This window comes from Lathamus discolor, chromosome Z (genome assembly GCF_037157495.1).
Source record: "Lathamus discolor isolate bLatDis1 chromosome Z, bLatDis1.hap1, whole genome shotgun sequence".
Classification (NCBI taxonomy): Eukaryota; Metazoa; Chordata; class Aves; order Psittaciformes; family Psittacidae; genus Lathamus; species Lathamus discolor.
The window spans coordinates 8,214,562-8,233,016 of NC_088909.1; the positions used below are offsets into that span (position 1 = coordinate 8,214,562).

At 38.7% G+C, this 18,455-nt stretch overlaps 2 protein-coding genes across 2 annotated transcripts; both read right to left on the bottom strand.

Annotated features, from left to right (window-relative positions):
- Positions 1–801: 801 nt before the first annotated feature.
- Positions 802–5,423, bottom strand: NUDT7 (nudix hydrolase 7). The gene is made up of 4 exons (XM_065662824.1): positions 5,298–5,423; positions 5,023–5,253; positions 3,330–3,488; positions 802–1,639 (listed from the first exon to the last, which is right to left on the bottom strand). Exons 1-4 carry the CDS (start codon positions 5,421–5,423, stop codon positions 1,256–1,258), a joined length of 900 nt encoding a protein of 299 aa, XP_065518896.1. The 3' UTR covers positions 802–1,255.
- Positions 5,424–6,815: 1,392 nt separating this feature from the next.
- On the bottom strand, positions 6,816–14,263 carry LOC136004951 (hypoxanthine-guanine phosphoribosyltransferase-like). The gene is made up of 9 exons (XM_065661973.1): positions 14,246–14,263; positions 11,624–11,730; positions 10,987–11,170; positions 10,142–10,204; positions 9,608–9,625; positions 9,298–9,380; positions 8,227–8,273; positions 7,487–7,563; positions 6,816–6,863 (listed from the first exon to the last, which is right to left on the bottom strand). Exons 1-9 carry the CDS (start codon positions 14,261–14,263, stop codon positions 6,816–6,818), a joined length of 645 nt encoding a protein of 214 aa, XP_065518045.1.
- Positions 14,264–18,455: the final 4,192 nt, after the last annotated feature.

Sequence of the window (18,455 nt, forward strand, 5' to 3'; positions counted from 1 at the left end):
AGCTATTCAGGCCATACTTGGGAAACACTTGTTTGTAAAAAGGATGAATTTTCTAAAGTCACAGCCAATTTAAGCATATTACAGAAGCTGTTTACTGTATAAATTTGACTGCTGCTCAATTACAGCACAGTTCATAGCAATTGCCAGCAACTTTTTTATCACTTGCATCTGTTAGTGAATAGAGGGGGGGGGGAGCACAAACTGCAAACACCGAGAAGAACAACTGAGTGGGGTTTTTTTTTTCACCTTATTCAATACTAACACTAGGGCATGTGATCCTGAGAGCCACTGAATACTTTCAACTCACACATGCTACTCAGAGAAGACCAGCTATTTAAGGACCAGTAACTTACTTAATTCCAAACTACACCTCAAATCCAGCCAAAGTCAATTTTGCTTTTAAAAAATGAACCATTTGGCAGTGAGATCATGACCACTGTGAATAAGCTTCTAGTTCACTAGCAATGAGGAAGCAAGGATTCACAGCACAAAGAACCCCATGTATCTGACATTGCCAGGGTGACTTCTAAAGGTTCAGCTACAGAGAAGCATTTTAGTCCTTATGAATACTCAACTCCACATTTCTTTCCTTAAGATGACTCCCTCTAGGAGCTGGGTGGGTGATGCTAACAAGGTGCTGAGGAGCAAATTCAGTACTGTTGCCTGTACACTGTCTTCCATAGCCTACAGAATCTCCTTGTGAAGAATGTTAAATTAAGCAAAGCTAACAAAACCCCATTAAATCTTCCTCTTCCTTCCATGAGCCCAACCAAAACAAAACAAGATTGTGAAAGCTTGTGCCACATTTTAGATTTTTATTGTGTTTTGTAAGTCCTTAAAGCTACCACACAAGACTGTGCATTCTTGTCGCATGTAGTATGCCACAGATAAACCTCCAAAAGTCTTCATATTCTAATTCAAACACATAAAAATTACATAAAATAGTATTATCTCATTATACAGAAGGCAGACCACAGAAAGTGTCTTAGGTACCATAAAACAAAGGCAGAAAGTGAAACACATCTTCCAAAACTGTATATTAAGTCCATAAAAAAACACATGTGGTTTTGGCAGCTCTAAACTAAATTAATAGTTGTATTAATCTAGTTAGTGGTTGTCAACTTAAAAATGTCATTTAAAAATAATTTTCAATCAGTTCCTAGTTTGGAGGAAATTCAAACTAAGAACTGGTATAAAGGTAATAAACAAAACCCTTTTTCCTCCTTCAGTATAAATTAATTGCCAGACTAATTTGTTATATATTACTCTTCTTTCTTTCATACACAGATGCATATAAATTCATGAAGTAATTCTCAGAGGATGAAGTTAAGTTGTCCAGATCATAATCAACTTCAAAGGTAGGTCTCCTTCTAAAAATTACAAGAGCAAGAAACACAGCAAAGTGGGCAGTAAGTCCCCATATCCTGAATGACATTTCATGTTCCGGGTCATCATACGTAAAGGAATGCATCCGACCATGGTAACCAGATGAGGTTTTATAATGCACAGTCTGGTAATTTAAGGGCTTGATAAAGTATTCCAATGGCATGACAAAAACATTGCTCACTTCATCAGGATTAGGAGAGGGCTGGAATGTATCCTCTATAAATCCTACAACTGGTGTTACCAAGTAATTCATCTAAAAGGAAAAACAAAAAAATAAAAAAAAAATAGCCAAACACTGAGTTTGTAACAAGTAAAAGAATGTTCTTTATTTTAAAAACATTTCAGAATTATAAAATAAGAAACCTAAGAAATATTCAGTTAAATATAAATAAACTCCATGCATTCTCTCTCATGAGTCTTCCTTACTTTGATAAGTTCTGATTTTAATTCAGATTTTCCAATTCATGTACACTTTATCATATCTCTGTGTCTATTTTCCCCAGTATATTTAGCTATATATGTAAACTTTTTCTAACAGCTAATTTATAGACATTTTTATTTTAAATACAATCCCGTTTTCCACAGGGAGGCAAAATCTATTGAAATGATAGCCTGCACAAAGAGGGCACCAACAGTTTTAAGATACATCGCTAGTTCTACTTATTCTTACCAAAAAAGCATCACTGTTAAATAAAAAGCAGTTACACTCAACATTTGGGCTATTTTATGCACGTCTGGACATACTACACCCAAGTCAGAATCGCCTGGAATGTATATACAGAGAAGTAAAATCTACAGGTAAAATTTCTGTGGTCCAAAACCACACTATTTTTTCTATTAATTGAGGCAATTTGCTGGAAAACACTGAGGAGAGTTATAAAAACTAAACTGATTCTTTCTACATATAGCCTCTGAACTATGTGGCTTTAATGTTATCTCTACAGAAATTACAACTGAAGGATTAAATAAAGCATATGCAGTACAATTTTAAAACTATTTTCTTTTGGCTTTTACTGGGAGAGGAGGATGTTATTAACAGTGAGTAGCTACAACATACAAAACCAAGCCTTAGGCATATTAACAAAGAGAAACTGTTACCTGAAAAACAAAGTCTTCTGAAACAGTAACCTCTCTGCACCATGGGAGAAGGGACCCCATGAAATATTGTTACTGAAACTGGCAGCCTGTCAATTTACAGTGACTTACACTCCAAAGACATCTCCAGAAGAGAAGTCTCCTTGCTAGAGTTCCATACAGAATCACAGTCCACGTAAGCTCCAGAAGTCCCTTTTCACCCGAATTAACCCTGCCTTTAGCAGGATATTGAACAAGAAGACTTTTCAGGTTACATCAGGCTGCTGAGGGACTTGTCTGGTTGAATTCTGCAAATCTCCAAGGATAGAGATTATACAGCCTGACAGGAAAATCAGTTCCAGTGTTAAGCTAACCTTATGGTGAAGACAATTTTTCTTGCATCTCATCAGAATTTCATTTGTTGTTGCCTGTGTCCACTGTCTCACGAAGAGTCTAGTATTATCCTCTCTGAAACAACCAGCAGGTACTTAAAGTGAGCAACTAGATCCCCTGCTAGCTATCTCATCTTCAGGCTGGGCAAATGCACTTCTCTCAGCCTCTCCTCATACTCCATGTGCTCCACCCCCCCTTACTTATCTCTGTGGCTCTCAGCTAAACTGTCACCAGCTTAGCACTCTTCCTGTGCTCTAGAGTGTTCATAACTGCACACGGTACACCAAACATGCTTTCATAAATACTAAACACAGAACAAGAATCTCCTCCCTTCCCTGCTGGCAATGTGGGCTGTGCACTTCAAGAAGCAGTGGTTATTTACAGTTACAGGTTTTAAGAGGTCATTATCAACCCCACAAAAAAATAACCAAGCTTATTTTCTAACCATATGCTGACTTACTCAGTTTATTCCTTACTTTATCAATTCCAGGCACAAGCCTACAGATGACTTCCACCTTCTCTGGCTGGAGTCCCACTTCTTCCTTAGCTTCTCGAAGAGCAGTATCAATTTCATCTTTATCAGCTGCATCACTTTTACCTCCTGGAAAACACACTTCCCCTGGCGATCTTCTCAGCTAGAATTTAAAGGAGTACTACTGTTAAATATAACAAATTTACATTTCTTCTTGGATACACAAAAATGCTTGATCTTACTGCAGATTCACTTTACGTTTATCAGTCAAAGAAGCTGGGAGTGGTGGTTAAGAGTTTCTGCAAGCTGAAGAAATGTGCCTTATCAAGAGCTACACAAGAGAAAGCCAGGCTTATACCCAACTAATCCATAAACCCTCTCACTATCAGGATTACATATATCACTTGTGCAGTACTGTGTAATTCCTACTATACATTCTAAATCTAGACTTTTCATCATCCTGCTTGCATGAGAGATTGACAGATGAATCTAGGCAGACAACTTGAATACTGAGATTGAAGTACTTAAAAGTAAGAAGGAGAACTTCTAAAATGCACAATTAAATCATAGAATAGTCTGTGTTGGAAAGGACCTTAAGATCATCCAGTTCCAAACCCCCAGGCACAGGCAATGATGACTCACACTAGACCACGCTGCTCAAGACTCTGTCCAAACTGCTCTTGAACACTGCCAAGGATGGAGCATTTACTGCTTCTTTGGGCAACCTGTGCCAGTGCCCCACCACCCTTACAGTAAAGAACTTCTTCCTTGTATCTATCCTGAACTTCCCTGTTCAAGTTTGAGCCCATTACCTCTTGTCCTATCCCTTTAAATATATCATAGTAATAGGCCTGGATATCAAACAGCAGTAAAAAGCCCCTTTACAATCAATTTATCAGCTAAGTGACTGCAATTATTAGGGTCTTAAAATTTCTAAGACCCCAAAAACTTCCACTTTTCAGCCACAGAAAAACAGGCAAGTCCCTGGATAGAGGCAGCTGATCGGGGAGGGTGCGGGGAAAACGCTGGCAGAAATCTTCTGGGGATGTAGGCTGCTGCCTTTCACACACGAACAGGAGAAAAGAGTAATAGTAAATGCAGATTGAAAGTCACATTAATAAAAACAGGACTGAATTGTGTTTAAGTCATAGGAAACAAAACCAATTTCCTTTTCTGATCCAGAAGTCACCTTTTACTGTCATACTCTTCTGGGTATCCAGCATTTTTGTGGCATCTAAATATAAGAATCATAAGCAGAGAACCACAGAATAGTTAAGAAAGGAGCTTAAGATCACCCAGTTCCAACCCTCCTGCCATGGGAAGAGACACCTTGCACTAAAGCATGTTCACCCAAGACCGCATCCAACCTGGCCTTGAACACTGCCAGGGATGGAGCATTCACAGCTTCCTTGGGCAACCCATTCCATCACCTCACCACCCTCACAGTAAAGAACTTCCTTCTTATATCTAATCTAAACTTCCCCTGTTTAAGTTTTAACCCATTATCCCTTGTCCTATCACTACAGTTCCTATACACTACAGCACCGGAATATCTGCTTGTAACCCCAGGCACACTGCTTGGCATTAGAGAAGCAGACCCTGGCACACGAGACGGGGACGGGAGCCAAGCCACACGGCGGGAGGCAGCACACAGGGAGCGAGACGCCGGCAGCCATCTCACTCCCCGGCCCACCTACCTGCATGGACCGCACCGTGAGCAGCAGGTGCAGCTTCCCCGCCCTCACCATCAGCGGCAGGAGAACAGAGGCTCTGGCCAGCGGCAAGTGGGAGAACCTATCCCGCACATCGAACTCCCTCAAGCGCAGCCTGGCCTTCTCTTTGATACTGTTTCTAGGAGCAAACAGAAACGACCGCCATGACACAGGGCAGGTGTCTGTCCGCAGCGCTGAACCCAACAGCCGCGGTGCCTAGGCCGCTGACACACCGCTCACCGCCCTTCCTCTAACCGGACCTGCTTCTGGCGGACCCGGGCAGGGCTTGTTGCTTGCGGCAGCGCAGCACGGCCCGGCCGCGAGCGGAGGAAAACTATGGATGTCCGGTACCTTTCCAGCTCCCCCTCCGGCTCCTCAGCCGCCATCTTTGTCACCCCCGACCCGAGCGGGGACCACCCCTTCCGCACCGCGTCCCGCCCACCCGCCGTGACTGACGGCCTCCTCCGCCAATCAACAAGCGGGGGTCTTCGACGGACAGCTGGGCGCAGGGGTTCCGCTCAGGGGGTGGTCGCTGACGGGACGGTCAGGGCGAGGGCAGTGGGCGCGGTCCGTTCCGGGGCGCAGGCTCCGGGGCTCAGTGTACTCCGGGAAGGGCGGCAGCAGCAGCCCGCAGTGCTCGCTACAGCTGGGAGAAGCAGGAGCCGTGGGGCGGTGTGGGATCGCGGCCCTCCCTCGGGGGATGTAGGTGGGTGGCAGCGGGCGGGGGCGCTGGGCTCCCGTGTGAGCCGGTCCCGTGCCTTAGTCGGGGGTCTGGTCATACAGGCACCCCCGTGCTCCCCTCACCTGCTGTAAGGGATGGCTGAAGTGAGAGGTGGCAGCCTCCAGCTGCCGGGGGCTGTGGAAGGAGCTATGGCACGCCTTCGGGAGCGCGGTCACCTGCGGTCTGTGAGAGCTACAGGGCATCAAAACACCCTCTTGCTCTCAGTTTACAGTGGAATAAAACCAAAACAAACCAAGGTCTCAGAGCTTATTTTGATCATTCAGTACAAGTAGGAAACAGTGTCAGAGACCACCACAGCTTGGTGCAGTTCCTGGGCAGCCTGGGCAGTAAAATCGAACTTCCAATTCTTGTTACAGATGCACAAGTAGCAGAAGTAGTTTCCTGCTGCATTGTTTTATCATCTGGTTTTAACAGCTGGTTACCCGCGTTTAACGTGACACCTCCATAGTGCAATCAACATCGGATCCTGCAAAACCCAAGGCACAACACCCCAATTACATTCAATGTACAAGAACTAATCTCAGTCTAGCTACTTTAGTGTTTACTTTTTAGATTTTTTGCTATGTTTACTTGTTTTATTGCATTAAGATAAAGAACCAAATATGTTTTCCACTAGGTATGCGCTTTGTACAGTTGACTTAATTAACCTCGGGTCCTGAAATGCTTATTCAGCCTATTTGTTACACAAAGAATTGTGTATGTATTTATGCACACAAAAGTCTCGTAAAAATAAGCACAGTTTATATACAATATGCCTAATGTGTTACATCACGTAGCAAGTTAAAACTGAAACATAATGGCATACACATGTATATGTCCTGTGATTCCAGCAGACTATAATACATGGCTATTGCTCTGTCGAGGTTTCACTGGAACTTGGACAAAACTGATTCACCTTTAAACTGTTCTACATAATTATTATAAGAAAAAATATGTGGAGTAGTATCTTAAGAAAATGTAGTTCTTCAGTGAGAAGAGTGCAATTAGTAGATTACTTATTATTCAGACATTTTAGTGTTCCAGACGACTGATATTATCAGATCTTATACTTCTCTTTGGCTTTCTCTTTCAGAATGCAGATGTGCTAAAAAAAAAAAAACAAAAAAAACAGTGAAAAAGTACAATTTTAGTCAATCTTTACCTTCAAAGAAAATGCAAGAATGTATTTCAGTCATATTCCAAGCGTTGTAAGCAAAACACAGAACAGTAACCCTTGAGAGGCAGGTTGCAATTTACCACTTGCAGTAAAATTGAGGTGTTTAAATTACAGATGGGCTTGGAAGCAATACTTAGATTTGTATATTCTGAAGAGGTCAGGTCTGTTATTCATATCACTTTGCAATAGCATGGATCCAATATCTGTCTTATTAAAAAGACTTCAAAATGAAAAACTGCATGCTTCCAGCCATCCTGGAGGATTCAGAATACCGGACAGCAGGGCTGGGCCACAAGACTTGTAGAGTAGATCCAACCCTAACTATTCTGTGGTTCTATGATTCAAGGAAAGGTAAGGCATAAGAAGTTCCACATTTACATTGAACTATCAGTTTAGCATGCTAGTATTGGTTTTGCCCCTTTAATGGAACTTTCTAGTGATATTTGAATTTTGTTAATTGTTGAGAAGTTCTGAGTATAAGCTAATATTCTTGCTTGTTATCTGAGGTAGCAGTCATATGTAACAGTTGAGGCACACTTGTGTGTACTCACGTTTAGATCTCTGAAGTATTCATTGTAATCGAGTGCATATCCAACCACAAATTTATCTGGAATTTCAAAGCCTATGTCTGTAAGAAAATAGAATTATTTTTATACTGGGGTGGTGTAAATTGCTTTTAAGCACACAATTTGTATTCAGCTCATGCTTGACCTGTTTAAGAGTAATACCTAACAAATATATCATCCTGCTTTCAAGGTACTTAGCATGATTCATTAAAAGTCAGAGCCGTAATTTGATGGCAAAAGTTAGAATCTGTGCCATCCTCATCACTTAGTAATACAATTAAAATGCTAAGAGAATGTGTTTTAAGAACAACATAATTATTTAAAACCTACTTATGAAATAGTCTTGGGAAAGGCAGACAAGGAGTGAGTAAAAGTCTTGAGAGTCTTCACTAGGGGTTTTCAGTTTGAAAACAAGGCAAGTTTAATGTAGAGTCAAAACAAATTCCTTCTAGGATCCAAGCCAAACAATACATGTATAATGTTTGGTTCTGTTTCTGGTCTCTGGTAACAAACAGCCAAACCCATGCTCAGACCAATGGTGATAAAAAAAGGTGGTGGTCGTGAAGTTTCAGCGTGGGATATCTGGTCATCAGTTCAGAAACTGTATGTATTTTCTCCCCATTTCTTTTGGCCTTCCTGAAACTTATATGTCAATTGTCAGACTTCCTACATGAAGTGAGATTAGGAGACTCTATTTTGGACAACCAGAAAAATGCAATGCTTACAGTCTGGTCTGTAACCTGGATTTCGATGCGTCCTTTTAACGAGCAGGCTGTAAGGCAAAGCAGAGAAGGTTAATATTTTTTTAAAATATGTCTTGCTTTAAGATGTATAGTTCACTTCTACCTCCCATCCCTATAAACTTCTATAATCATGCAGTTAAATTAAAACAATGAGATTGCAACAGGAAGAAGCAGGGTTCAGCCTTATAACTGAGGAAGAAGTTAAGGCGCTGGTCTAGGTTCGTTATGAAGGTCCAAATTACTCCATTGTTTTATATTTAATTATTTTCTATTCTGTATCCAAAATCATTATGTCCTCATGTAGCAATGTATCAGATTAGCACAGGCAGGTAAGCATGTTCAAGTGGCATTTAGATTTTAGCAGGGAGGGAGGGAGAAGAGGACAAGCTGTGGATTTCTTCCACAAAGTCGCATCCATTCTTGCTTTTCCTAAGCGCTTCTGAACAAACTGAGGATCTCCTGGACAGTCATTAGGACAATCACAAATGGTACATCAAACAAGAAGTGTATTTTCAAAGTATTGTGATTACTTGACAGACAGGTCTATTTCCCAAAAATTCCTTCTAGAGACTGTCTAAAAGCAGATCTAGAATGCCACTGGAAGTAATCTTGCGCGTGCTGACAAACTCTTAGATTCTGAAAACCAGTATGACTGAGGATATTATGGAAAATTCCGAGTGTTGTCATTCTAGTATTGAGGCAACTGAAGTGTTAGGAAACCTGTGGAAAGAGCTGATTTTTTTCAGACATAAGGAGGTAAGAAACAGGGAATCCATCAGACTTTATGGACTATGCAGAAAGAGTCAGGAAACCATTTTTTTATTAATTTTGAGAATGAAGGTGGTAGTAAATTTTCTAGTTTAATAAATACTTAGTTTTTTAGTTTTTCACCAGCTGCATAAGGATTGCCTCCTGCTTTTACTTCCTCTTCCCCCAAACTTCAGACTAAACAAAACCAAGCAAATACCCACCAGCATACGCTGATTATTCACCTAAATGACTTTGCTATATCTTACATTACAATACATTAGTAAGTGTCCATAACAATTATACCTTACAACTTTTACCATCTTTGGTTCATTGTCTTTTAGTTTTGAAAGTAGGGCTTTCATTGTTCTACCAGTCTCAATAATGTCCTGAAAGAGAGACAAAAATAAATTGCCCTCTGAGACTGAAAGAAAAAAACAACTGTGAGTGGATTAATTTAAAGCCCCAAAACCAGCCAGCCACCCTGGCAGCAGAGTAACGTAATAAATTGTTTGTTTATATGCAAAAGGTATTAACTTGAAAAACATGGGGGAAATGTGTTCTTCCCCACTATCCCTTCCTTCCCTCCTCCTCCTCCCTCCTAATCTTGACTTACCTCTACTACTAACACATTCTGGAAAAGATCATGTAGGGAGAGAAAAAAAAAAAAACAGAAAAAAGGTATTTACATATCAACAGTGAATTACAGAGTCAGCAGAAGTTTGCACTACAAACCTCAGTTACAGAGTTTTCAAAGGAGCTTGTCACTTTGGTTATTTTAGTGCTTTCTGAATAGTCTTTCAGTTGGTATTTACAGAAGCATAAAATATCTTGAGAAAGCCACCTATGTTAGGTTTTACATATTATTCTATGTATAGCAATAGCATTCTAGAACCATACTGCAAGAGTCAGTTTTAAGATGGTTCATTTCCAGGAGCTGGATCAAATGGGGAATAGAAGCATTCAGTACTGATCATGTTAAGTTTTCACTGAGACCAGTGGGAATTGCTCCCTGTGTCAAAGGATAGCAGTTTAAACCAGTGTTAAGTGGCTGCAAGTAAGTAGTGTCAAAATTTCAATAAAGATGGACTTACTGAAAGATACACAATAACTGTTCTTTCCCCATAAAAGCTGAATATGCTAATCATACCTTCCCATTTAATGTACACAGTTCCTCGCCTACAATACTGATTTTTTCTGTAGGTGAATCATTCTAGAAGGAGAAAGAGCAGAAAGAAGACACACAAAACATTCTCAAAAGTGTTATTTTTTTACGTGTATGAATGGTATATTGCTCTTGCATTTTGCTACCAAATGACACTTGCAAATTTACACAGCACTCCTTCAGTAAAACAGCTTTTAAGCATCTGAGAGCAAGCACAGATTTGTTTAATAATTCCATGAAGAATTTCTAGGATATTGTAAACTGTTATATTTAGCAAAGGATAAATTTTGATCAGTGCACAGAGTTCTAGTCTTCAAAAAGGGGAGAACATAAAACAGAAAAAAATGGCATAAGTCATTGCTTTACAATAGTTGGCTCAGGTCAACTACGATTGGTTCAGGTAAAAGATGCCTGTCCTCCACACACAGATTATGAAAACAAGTCTCCAATATTATCCATAGGAATAAAAAATAATGCTGAGAGAGACAATAAGCAAGTCTCTGATGCTATACTCTCCATACTCCCTCCCACCAAAGGGTACCATGGTACAGACAAAGAATCTGTGTGGAAACTTGGCAGGAGAGGAGGACATTGGAAACCTGACCCTGGCTTTGCCATATTAAGTGTTCTACTATATATTCACTCCAGTGACTGTACAATATTCATCTGGTCGTTCGGGCAGATCAGTAAATCAGCATGTAACAAATTGAGTTGCTTTGAACAGGATATATACACAAACTCATTCTGAGGTGGAGTTTTCATGTAAACTACCAGTATTCAGAATGTAAGTCTATAGAGAGTCTATTTCAAAAGAAAATAAAGTTGCTTACACAGTAGCTTTTTATTCTAACAAAATCCACAGTAATAGGCACAGATTTATCACCATTTTGATTTAGTGCTTTTATATGGTCCAGCAAATCAGCAAAGAATTTATAGCCTCCTTTAAGGACACAGAGTGCAACTATATGGTGGCTTCCCATATCTTGCATTATATCTCTAGCCAAGCGTTCTGTCCTGGAAGGGAAAAAAAAAAAAAGAGAAAACAACACAACAACCCCCCTAAGTTTTATAAGACCCGTGAAGTGTTTTATATATCATGTTAGTTTGTCCATATAGTAAACAATGTCCATATTAAAATTTTGATCATGCAAATTATGGACATGCTAAGACATAGAAAAGTTAATTACATACTTCCCGTTCACAAGATGGTGCCTACCTACTCCACTTGTCATACTGTTGATTTAATCCATTTATCTAAAGAATGCAGAATATGAAAGCTTAAAGATATTTGAGATAAAATGGAAACTTAACTGCGATTGTAGAGGAATCCTCTAGAATGCCCTTTGTATTAAACTCCAGAATACAAGTACTGTAGCTGAAGGGTTTCTATGTTTCTCAGCCTTTTCATTTGGATGGAAATGAATCACTGCCATTCCTATCACTATTTTTTGTTGTTTACCCTCATACCTGTCCAGGATGAGTCCATGAGGAATGAAGACTCTTTCTAAATCTTCTTCATAGTGCTTAGGAATGCAAAATAGGTTTTTGTTATAGCCACTTTCTTCATCTTTTATCTGCAAGTGAAAGGAAAATAGTTCTTAAGAGTAACTACTGAACCATACAGGAAAAAGCCTTTCATTCTCTGATAATGATAAAAGACTCCTGTCCCCACCAATAATGTGTCAAACTAAAAGTATATCTGAGAGCGCTGAACTTTCTGATAGAACAGTTCACAATCTGTCTGATAATTCAGGAACTATTGTGCTTGTCTGAGGTTTGAATAGATACATAACTATTTTACCACAGTCGTAGTAAGAGAAATTCTCAACCATCATAAACTAATAAAAACGACCCGAAAAAACAAACCACCCTCTTCTATTCTCCTTTTCCTCTTCTGTGGAGCACAGCAGTTTGCTCGTGTGCTAGACAATCAAAAATTAAAATTATGGCTCAAAGCTTCAACTAGTGTGAAATAGGTGGGTTACACACTAGTTGCATTCAACGGAACTCAGTACAGTGGCTCATTAACAGACAGCACAGAGCTGTGGACTCGGTAGTAATAGCTTAAAGTATTGCTAGCAAACAAGTTAATACCTGCAAACTCTTTAGACAGATGAATTGTTTTTAATTCTTCTTTTTTGGCATGTGGGAGATGAGCACATAGGTAGAAAGGAAAAATGAATGTAGGGAACAGGAATAGGTTATCACTTGCAAAACTTACAGCAGCCACAAAAATGAGATAACCAGTTGCTGCTGTTTATTTTTAACTTGGCCACAAATAGCCTACTTCTAGTTAAATCTAAAGAGACAGATGTTAACAAGAATTGCAAAGAACAGATAATCATAATATGAGGCAATGTGTATAGAATCTCGTCCTGGCTGAACTTGGGGTAATCTGCAAATATTCAAAATTGATAGGCCTTGGTGTTCCAAGTTAAAATTACAGAGCAGCCGCAGTTGAGCATTGTTTAGAATGTCAGCAGCACTATTTTGCCTGGTTTAGTTATTATTTTCTTCATGGTTGAAGTCAGCGAAGTGAAAGCTTAGTTGAATGATTGTGTTAAATTAAGCCTGTGCTTTATTCAGCTTGGAAAAGATATGGGCAGTTACACTGGTGTCAGCTGTAGATCAGGCTAGACAGTAGCGTCTATGAACAGGCTTTAATACGGTGCCTAACTGGCTATTATTGTTGGAGTATTGGCCAGTTTGAAATGGGCTAATTTCTGCCTGTGTGAGGTTGCTAGTGGTGACAGACAGAAAACACATACAGGATATGGGGTTCTGTCAACATGAAGCTGTGACAGTGGGACATAATTAGAAACATTGGTCAACGTGAAAAGATGGTGCTTATTTGTTTATTTGAAACATAAAAGCATAGTTTTCATTCGGAGTACGGAAAAGTTTAAGGATAGTCATTGACACGAAAAACAGTTTAAAAACTGCTGTAAGTTGGGTTGTTTATTTTCTTTTTTTGTTGTTTTTGTTCTGGTTTGTTTGTTGTTTTGTTTCTTTTAACTAGAGTCCCCATCTCTACTGCATTCTGCATAACTGCAGCTGAAATATAATGACTATGCCACCTGTGAATTGAGCAGTTTTTCTTTCACCCAGTCATGGTACTGACTGCCATATTTAATGGATATCAGCTTTACAATTTGCTTTTGCAGCTATAAATTGGTCTTTCATCTGCACAGCGAGGTAAAGTTCAGCCTTGTTGACGATGAATTTCACTTCCTTCTGCATTTGATGAGAGGCAATACAAATGGCTCAGCTCGAGTGAGTGATGAGCTTTGTCCATGTTAATGTAACTATTGAACAAAGCTGATCTTGATGCATATAGGTGTGTGTAGTGATTACTGCTTCTAGGTACTCTGACAATTCAGTTTAGTACCTTCTGTTTGGCTAACAGCTATGCTCACTGAGATTATTTTGCACAATGTCTGCCACGTTAATGTCTTGTTTGTTGCTATGTGTGAAACATTTTTAAGTTCTGCTGAAAGGTTCATGAACAGAACCTAGAGGATTGCATCAACTTGAGCTCCACATCACCATAGCAACATCCTGCATATGCCTTATAGGCTCATAAAAGCATTTGTATTGTGGCACATGCTAAATAATACAGCAGAACTGCATTATAATAAAGCAATCTCCTAAACTATTACACAAAGTTGTTAAATTTTTAAATCATGAGCTTATAAGGTGAAGAATCAGTTGTTTAATTTAGATTCACTCTCATCTGTTGTTCATTTACTCATGTAGCTTTCTGAATTTAAGGAGGAAAAAAATCCCAGCAATTTTGTACACTAAAGAGATTCATAAATAAGTATTGTTTCATCAGCACTGAAGGAAAGAATATGAGATAGGTATATTAATGTAAAATTAATAGTGTCATAAGTTTGTAAAAAAAATTTAGTCTATTAGTATGCCTCTGTTCTGAAAACCATTTTTTCTCATGAGTAGATATAAGAAACAAGGCCTTTCATCAGTCAGTATTTCTAATGTTCTAGTATTTGGCTGAAGCTAACTTCTTATCTCATGCCCAAAGCTTCCTTCAATTAAATAAGCAAATATGAGTGCAATATGTTGTCTTACCTGCAGTCCACGAGCCATAATCTTTCCTTGAACTATGTTACTGTAGAATGAGTTGATACTGTCACTGCAGTTTGTCTTGCTCTATTTTCATCTTGCAGTCAAATCATGACCTGCTTCTAAAAGGTCAAAATTGCCATCCTTCCTACACGAAGCATTACTTCTTTCTGCTAATGCACTGACATCACAATCCTAGGTTCTTACTTAATCAGATTAATCAGAGATAAAATAGGCATGAGCCCTGCTATGACCAATCACAGAAAAGGTATGGGGAACAAGAGAGATGCAAAAGGGAAGCTCATGAATCAAATTAGTAAGAAGGGCTAAGTAGGGTAGGGTTTTTTTAATTGAAAACACAAATTGGATAATGAGTTATAGCAAATGGTAATTAAGTGGTATATGTGCAGAAGGTAATTTTGCATATCAGTTTCTTACATAATATCTGCACATCCATGGTTGTGATAAAGCCCACAGCTTTTTAAACCTAAGATATGCTAAGTTGCTGAAAAAAAATTGGTATTTGAATAAACAAAGCCATGTTTTTAAAGATGACTTGAAGCAGAGAAGTCTGGAGCTGTTGAGACATGGTGAACCCTATCTGACATTCTTCCAGGCCATCCTTTCATAAAATGAGGGGGTGATAGTTTGAGTAACATGCTTTACATCATTTAAAAGCAAATCTCACAGACTTTCACTGTAATCTGATTAGGGTACCAAACTGCACTATTATCTGGGATTAACGTGAAGGTTTTAGATTTCTAAAAATTAATCGTACTAACAAAATGAGCTAAAGCCAGCTTGCATGCAAAGTCACAGAATGTTCTTACCAGGTTGGGTACATTTTATTAACTCATCAAGTATTGTGTTTTCTTGGGGAGAGGGCACATTTATTAAAGAAGATTTTTCTTTTTTCTTTGTAGTCTTACGGATGCTCTTCAGACTGTGGTTGATAACACTTGGGATAACATGGAAGTGCTCTTCCAAGTGGATTAATGGGCATATCCACAACTTTCAGTGATACATTAAATAGTAGTACTATTTGGGAACTACTAATGCCTTGAGACTACTTGGCTTCTGTTTCTTGCAGTTAGCAACACTTTCCTTCTACAAATTCCAGCTGTATTCCCTACCTTACACATGTGAGCTCCCTATCCTGTGAAAAGCCTTGCTTTTTTAATTCCTAGTGTAACACAGTCCTTTCTAGCTGGGAGTAAATTGTGTTCAAAAACCTGGAGAATTTCCTCAACAAAATCCTGCTTTGAAAGGAAACATTAACAAAACCCATACATGCAAAGAGCAATTGCTTGAGCAGATACTCTCCCTTCATTATTCTCAGAAGCCAAAATGAAGGTGAACAGCAGCACTGCTGGGGAGCTCATGCAAACATGCATTGCCTCTGTAAGTGTTTGTGGAGAAAAGTAAGAGAAAAAGGAGGGAATCTCAGACTAGTTTGTGTGTTTTCTCTCTCCTGAGCATTTCAGCCCAGAGTAATTTGAATTTAGCTACGCTGAAAGGGTGTTGGAGCTCTAGAGTGCCCTGAATGGATGATGCCGTGGTAGAATACTAAATGCAGCAGTATTGCTCATACAGATTGCCCATATATCACACCTACAGCTTTAGATTACTAGTTCTAGGATTTGAACTTTTTTTTTCCCCCCAATTACAGGCAAAACCAACATATCTAGATTTCATGTTTGTTGATTCTCCTGTAATTTTCCACATTTAAACAGAATTTAGTGTAGTTTTGCCAAGATCAATAGTATGCATGAGACTACTTATTTAAACCTCCTTTTAATGAAGGGGCTAATTATTAGTACTATCTCAGTCTGCAGTTTCCAACAGCCTAACTGAGCTGAGTTACTGAAATTACAGTGAAGAAATAAATATTGTGTGCATATCTGATCTGATCTGTAGCACCCAGTTTAGCTCTGCCCTTTTGTTAAATGCTCTGTTCTTCTCTGTATTATGAATTTTTTTGTGCACCTGATCTCTGTATAGCAAAACCTTGACTGAAGATCATACATCCTAGGCAGCTTTAAAATATTCTCAAGTGTAATATGGTCTGTCTATTAGACCACCTCTATGGTGTAAATTACTTTTATAAATCCCTGAAGTCTATAGTGCAGGCAAGTTTGATTTTACATTACTCATATTTTTACATACACTGGACCTTGCAAAGCTTTGTCTCCTTTAGGCACTGTTGTGTTTGATCTCATTTGAACTGAGTCCAGTTCTAAAGTCCTGTTTAACTCTGTTTCAGAAAAAGATTGCAGAAAATCCCTCCCATTGACTTTATTTCTGAGTTTTTGCTGCACTGGCAGTATTATTGTCAGAGCTACAAACTTTTTTACTAGAATCAATGTTTAGAAAGAGCAGAAGAATTTCATTTATAAGTGGTACATGCATATATATGCATATATTATATAATTATAGTATTATTACATTTTCTTAGCAAGTACTGATTTCTCTTTAGAGAAACTGACAACAAAAGAAACTGTTGTGATATTGCTTTGTGATGTGGGCGTCTGTTCAGCTGGAATGAGATTCCTGTAATTGAACTGGGAAAATAAGTGTATTCTACTAAAATCCCCATAGATGGAAAGTGTCAGACAGGCCACCATGTAGCCTCCAAAACTTTATGAAAGGATTCATGAGAAAAAGTCAACAGCCCACCAGGGATTAAAAAAACCAAACCAGATTTTAGAACTCTGGGAGGCTTGGAATAGAAAAGTTTAATGTTGGGAAGAATATACGCTTTCATTAAACTTTAAGCTCGTTTGAGAAACCTCTGCTTACTCTATCTAAAACTCAGAAAACTACTTCCCAAATAATATTTGATTTAGGATTCTCAGTAAATTCCATAGAACCATAATAGTAGCCACATACCACTATCAGCTGGCAAGTACTTGAAGATCCAATAAACGTGTTAGTGGTCTCAATTAGTGGGCTGAGATTTGCATTATGAATGTTACTGCTACAGTGACTATTTTTATTGTCCCATTCTGAAGGAAGAAAAATTCACAGGTGAAAGGTTCATGCTAAGAAAGCCCTTTGTCATTGCTGAATAATGGAAATAGAATGTAGCCAGTTGGCGTCCTTATGCGGTGTCTCAGTTATATATAATGTGATCATACTCCCATAGGAGAGAACAAAAAAGTGTATGTGCTTGTGTTTTTGTTCCATATAGGAGTCCCAAGTCCATCTTTTTATAAAGTAAAATGTTTTGAGTAAACCACCAAGTGAATGTGCTCTCAATCTACTGCCCTCCTCTAAACAACACAATACTGAGAGAACCAGTAAGGTGACAAACAGACTGAAGATTAATTAGATCAAACAGACTGGAGATTAATTAGATCAGCACTGATAGCTTGATAAAACAGCATCCAGTCAATACAGAACAACACTGCTCTTGTCTTTGAATCTGTTCTCTGAACTACTGAATCGATAATTACTTTTTTTCAGGGCATGATTTTGCTGTTTACATACCTAAGTTCATTACAGTTTGAAGTAAATGGTCTTGAGACTAATGCAATAATTTCAAAGGTCCTCAAGAAACATTGTATAGTCACTAATGAAGTCCTGGCATTTTCTTTTAGTTATTTTGAATTGGAAAGCAAATTGGAAATATCATACAAATGTTCCATTAGATTACGAAAACCTTACAAATAAAACATCAGAGAAAGTGTCCACTAGAGGGAAGCCTCTACCATGGAAGACAGTACTTGCCAAAGGGGAAGAAAAGCCTACATTTTACGAAGCAGACTTTCCAGACTAAGAAACTGTGTTCAATTAATAACTGCACAGATATCTCAAAGAAATGCAAATTTAAAACAGGCATCTTAAATATTTAGACCAGTTCTGAACTTGTATAATTGTGGATTAAAGGAAAACTACTCTGATTTCCATCACTGGAGACTTGACCCATGGGCTCCATGTTCCAAGTGGCTAATAAAACCTTAAATTAAAGCTGATAGTTTGTATTCAGTGACTGATGTGTTATTAGGAAACCTAATTAATACACTTTGAAATGGCTCAACTTTAGTAATTTGGAGCCCATCCTAAATCTGTTTTTCGTTTGTCACTTTTAAGTCTAAGATAAGACCAGCTGCTTAATTAGTTTTTGTTTGGAAAAATCACAATGCACATCCCCTGGTAAACAGTGCAAGTTTATGATTAGAAATTAGAAACACTTTTGCTATTTTAGTCTTTATCA

Coding starts and splice junctions, on each gene's coding strand:
- LOC136004951 (XM_065661973.1), bottom strand. Junction 10,205..10,986: donor TTAGAATAAAAAGCTACTGT/GTAAGCAACTTT, acceptor TTCTCCTTCTAG/AATGATTCACCTACAGAAAA. Junction 7,564..8,226: donor TCCAGGTTACAGACCAGACT/GTAAGCATTGCA, acceptor ATTTTCTTACAG/ACATAGGCTTTGAAATTCCA.
- NUDT7 (XM_065662824.1), bottom strand. CDS start 5,423: ATGGCGGCTGAGGAGCCGGAGGGGGAGCTGGAAAGGTACCGGACATCC. Junction 5,254..5,297: donor CCCGGGTCCGCCAGAAGCAG/GTCCGGTTAGAG, acceptor TCAGCGGCCTAG/GCACCGCGGCTGTTGGGTTC. Junction 3,489..5,022: donor TCACGGTGCGGTCCATGCAG/GTAGGTGGGCCG, acceptor TTTAAATTCTAG/CTGAGAAGATCGCCAGGGGA.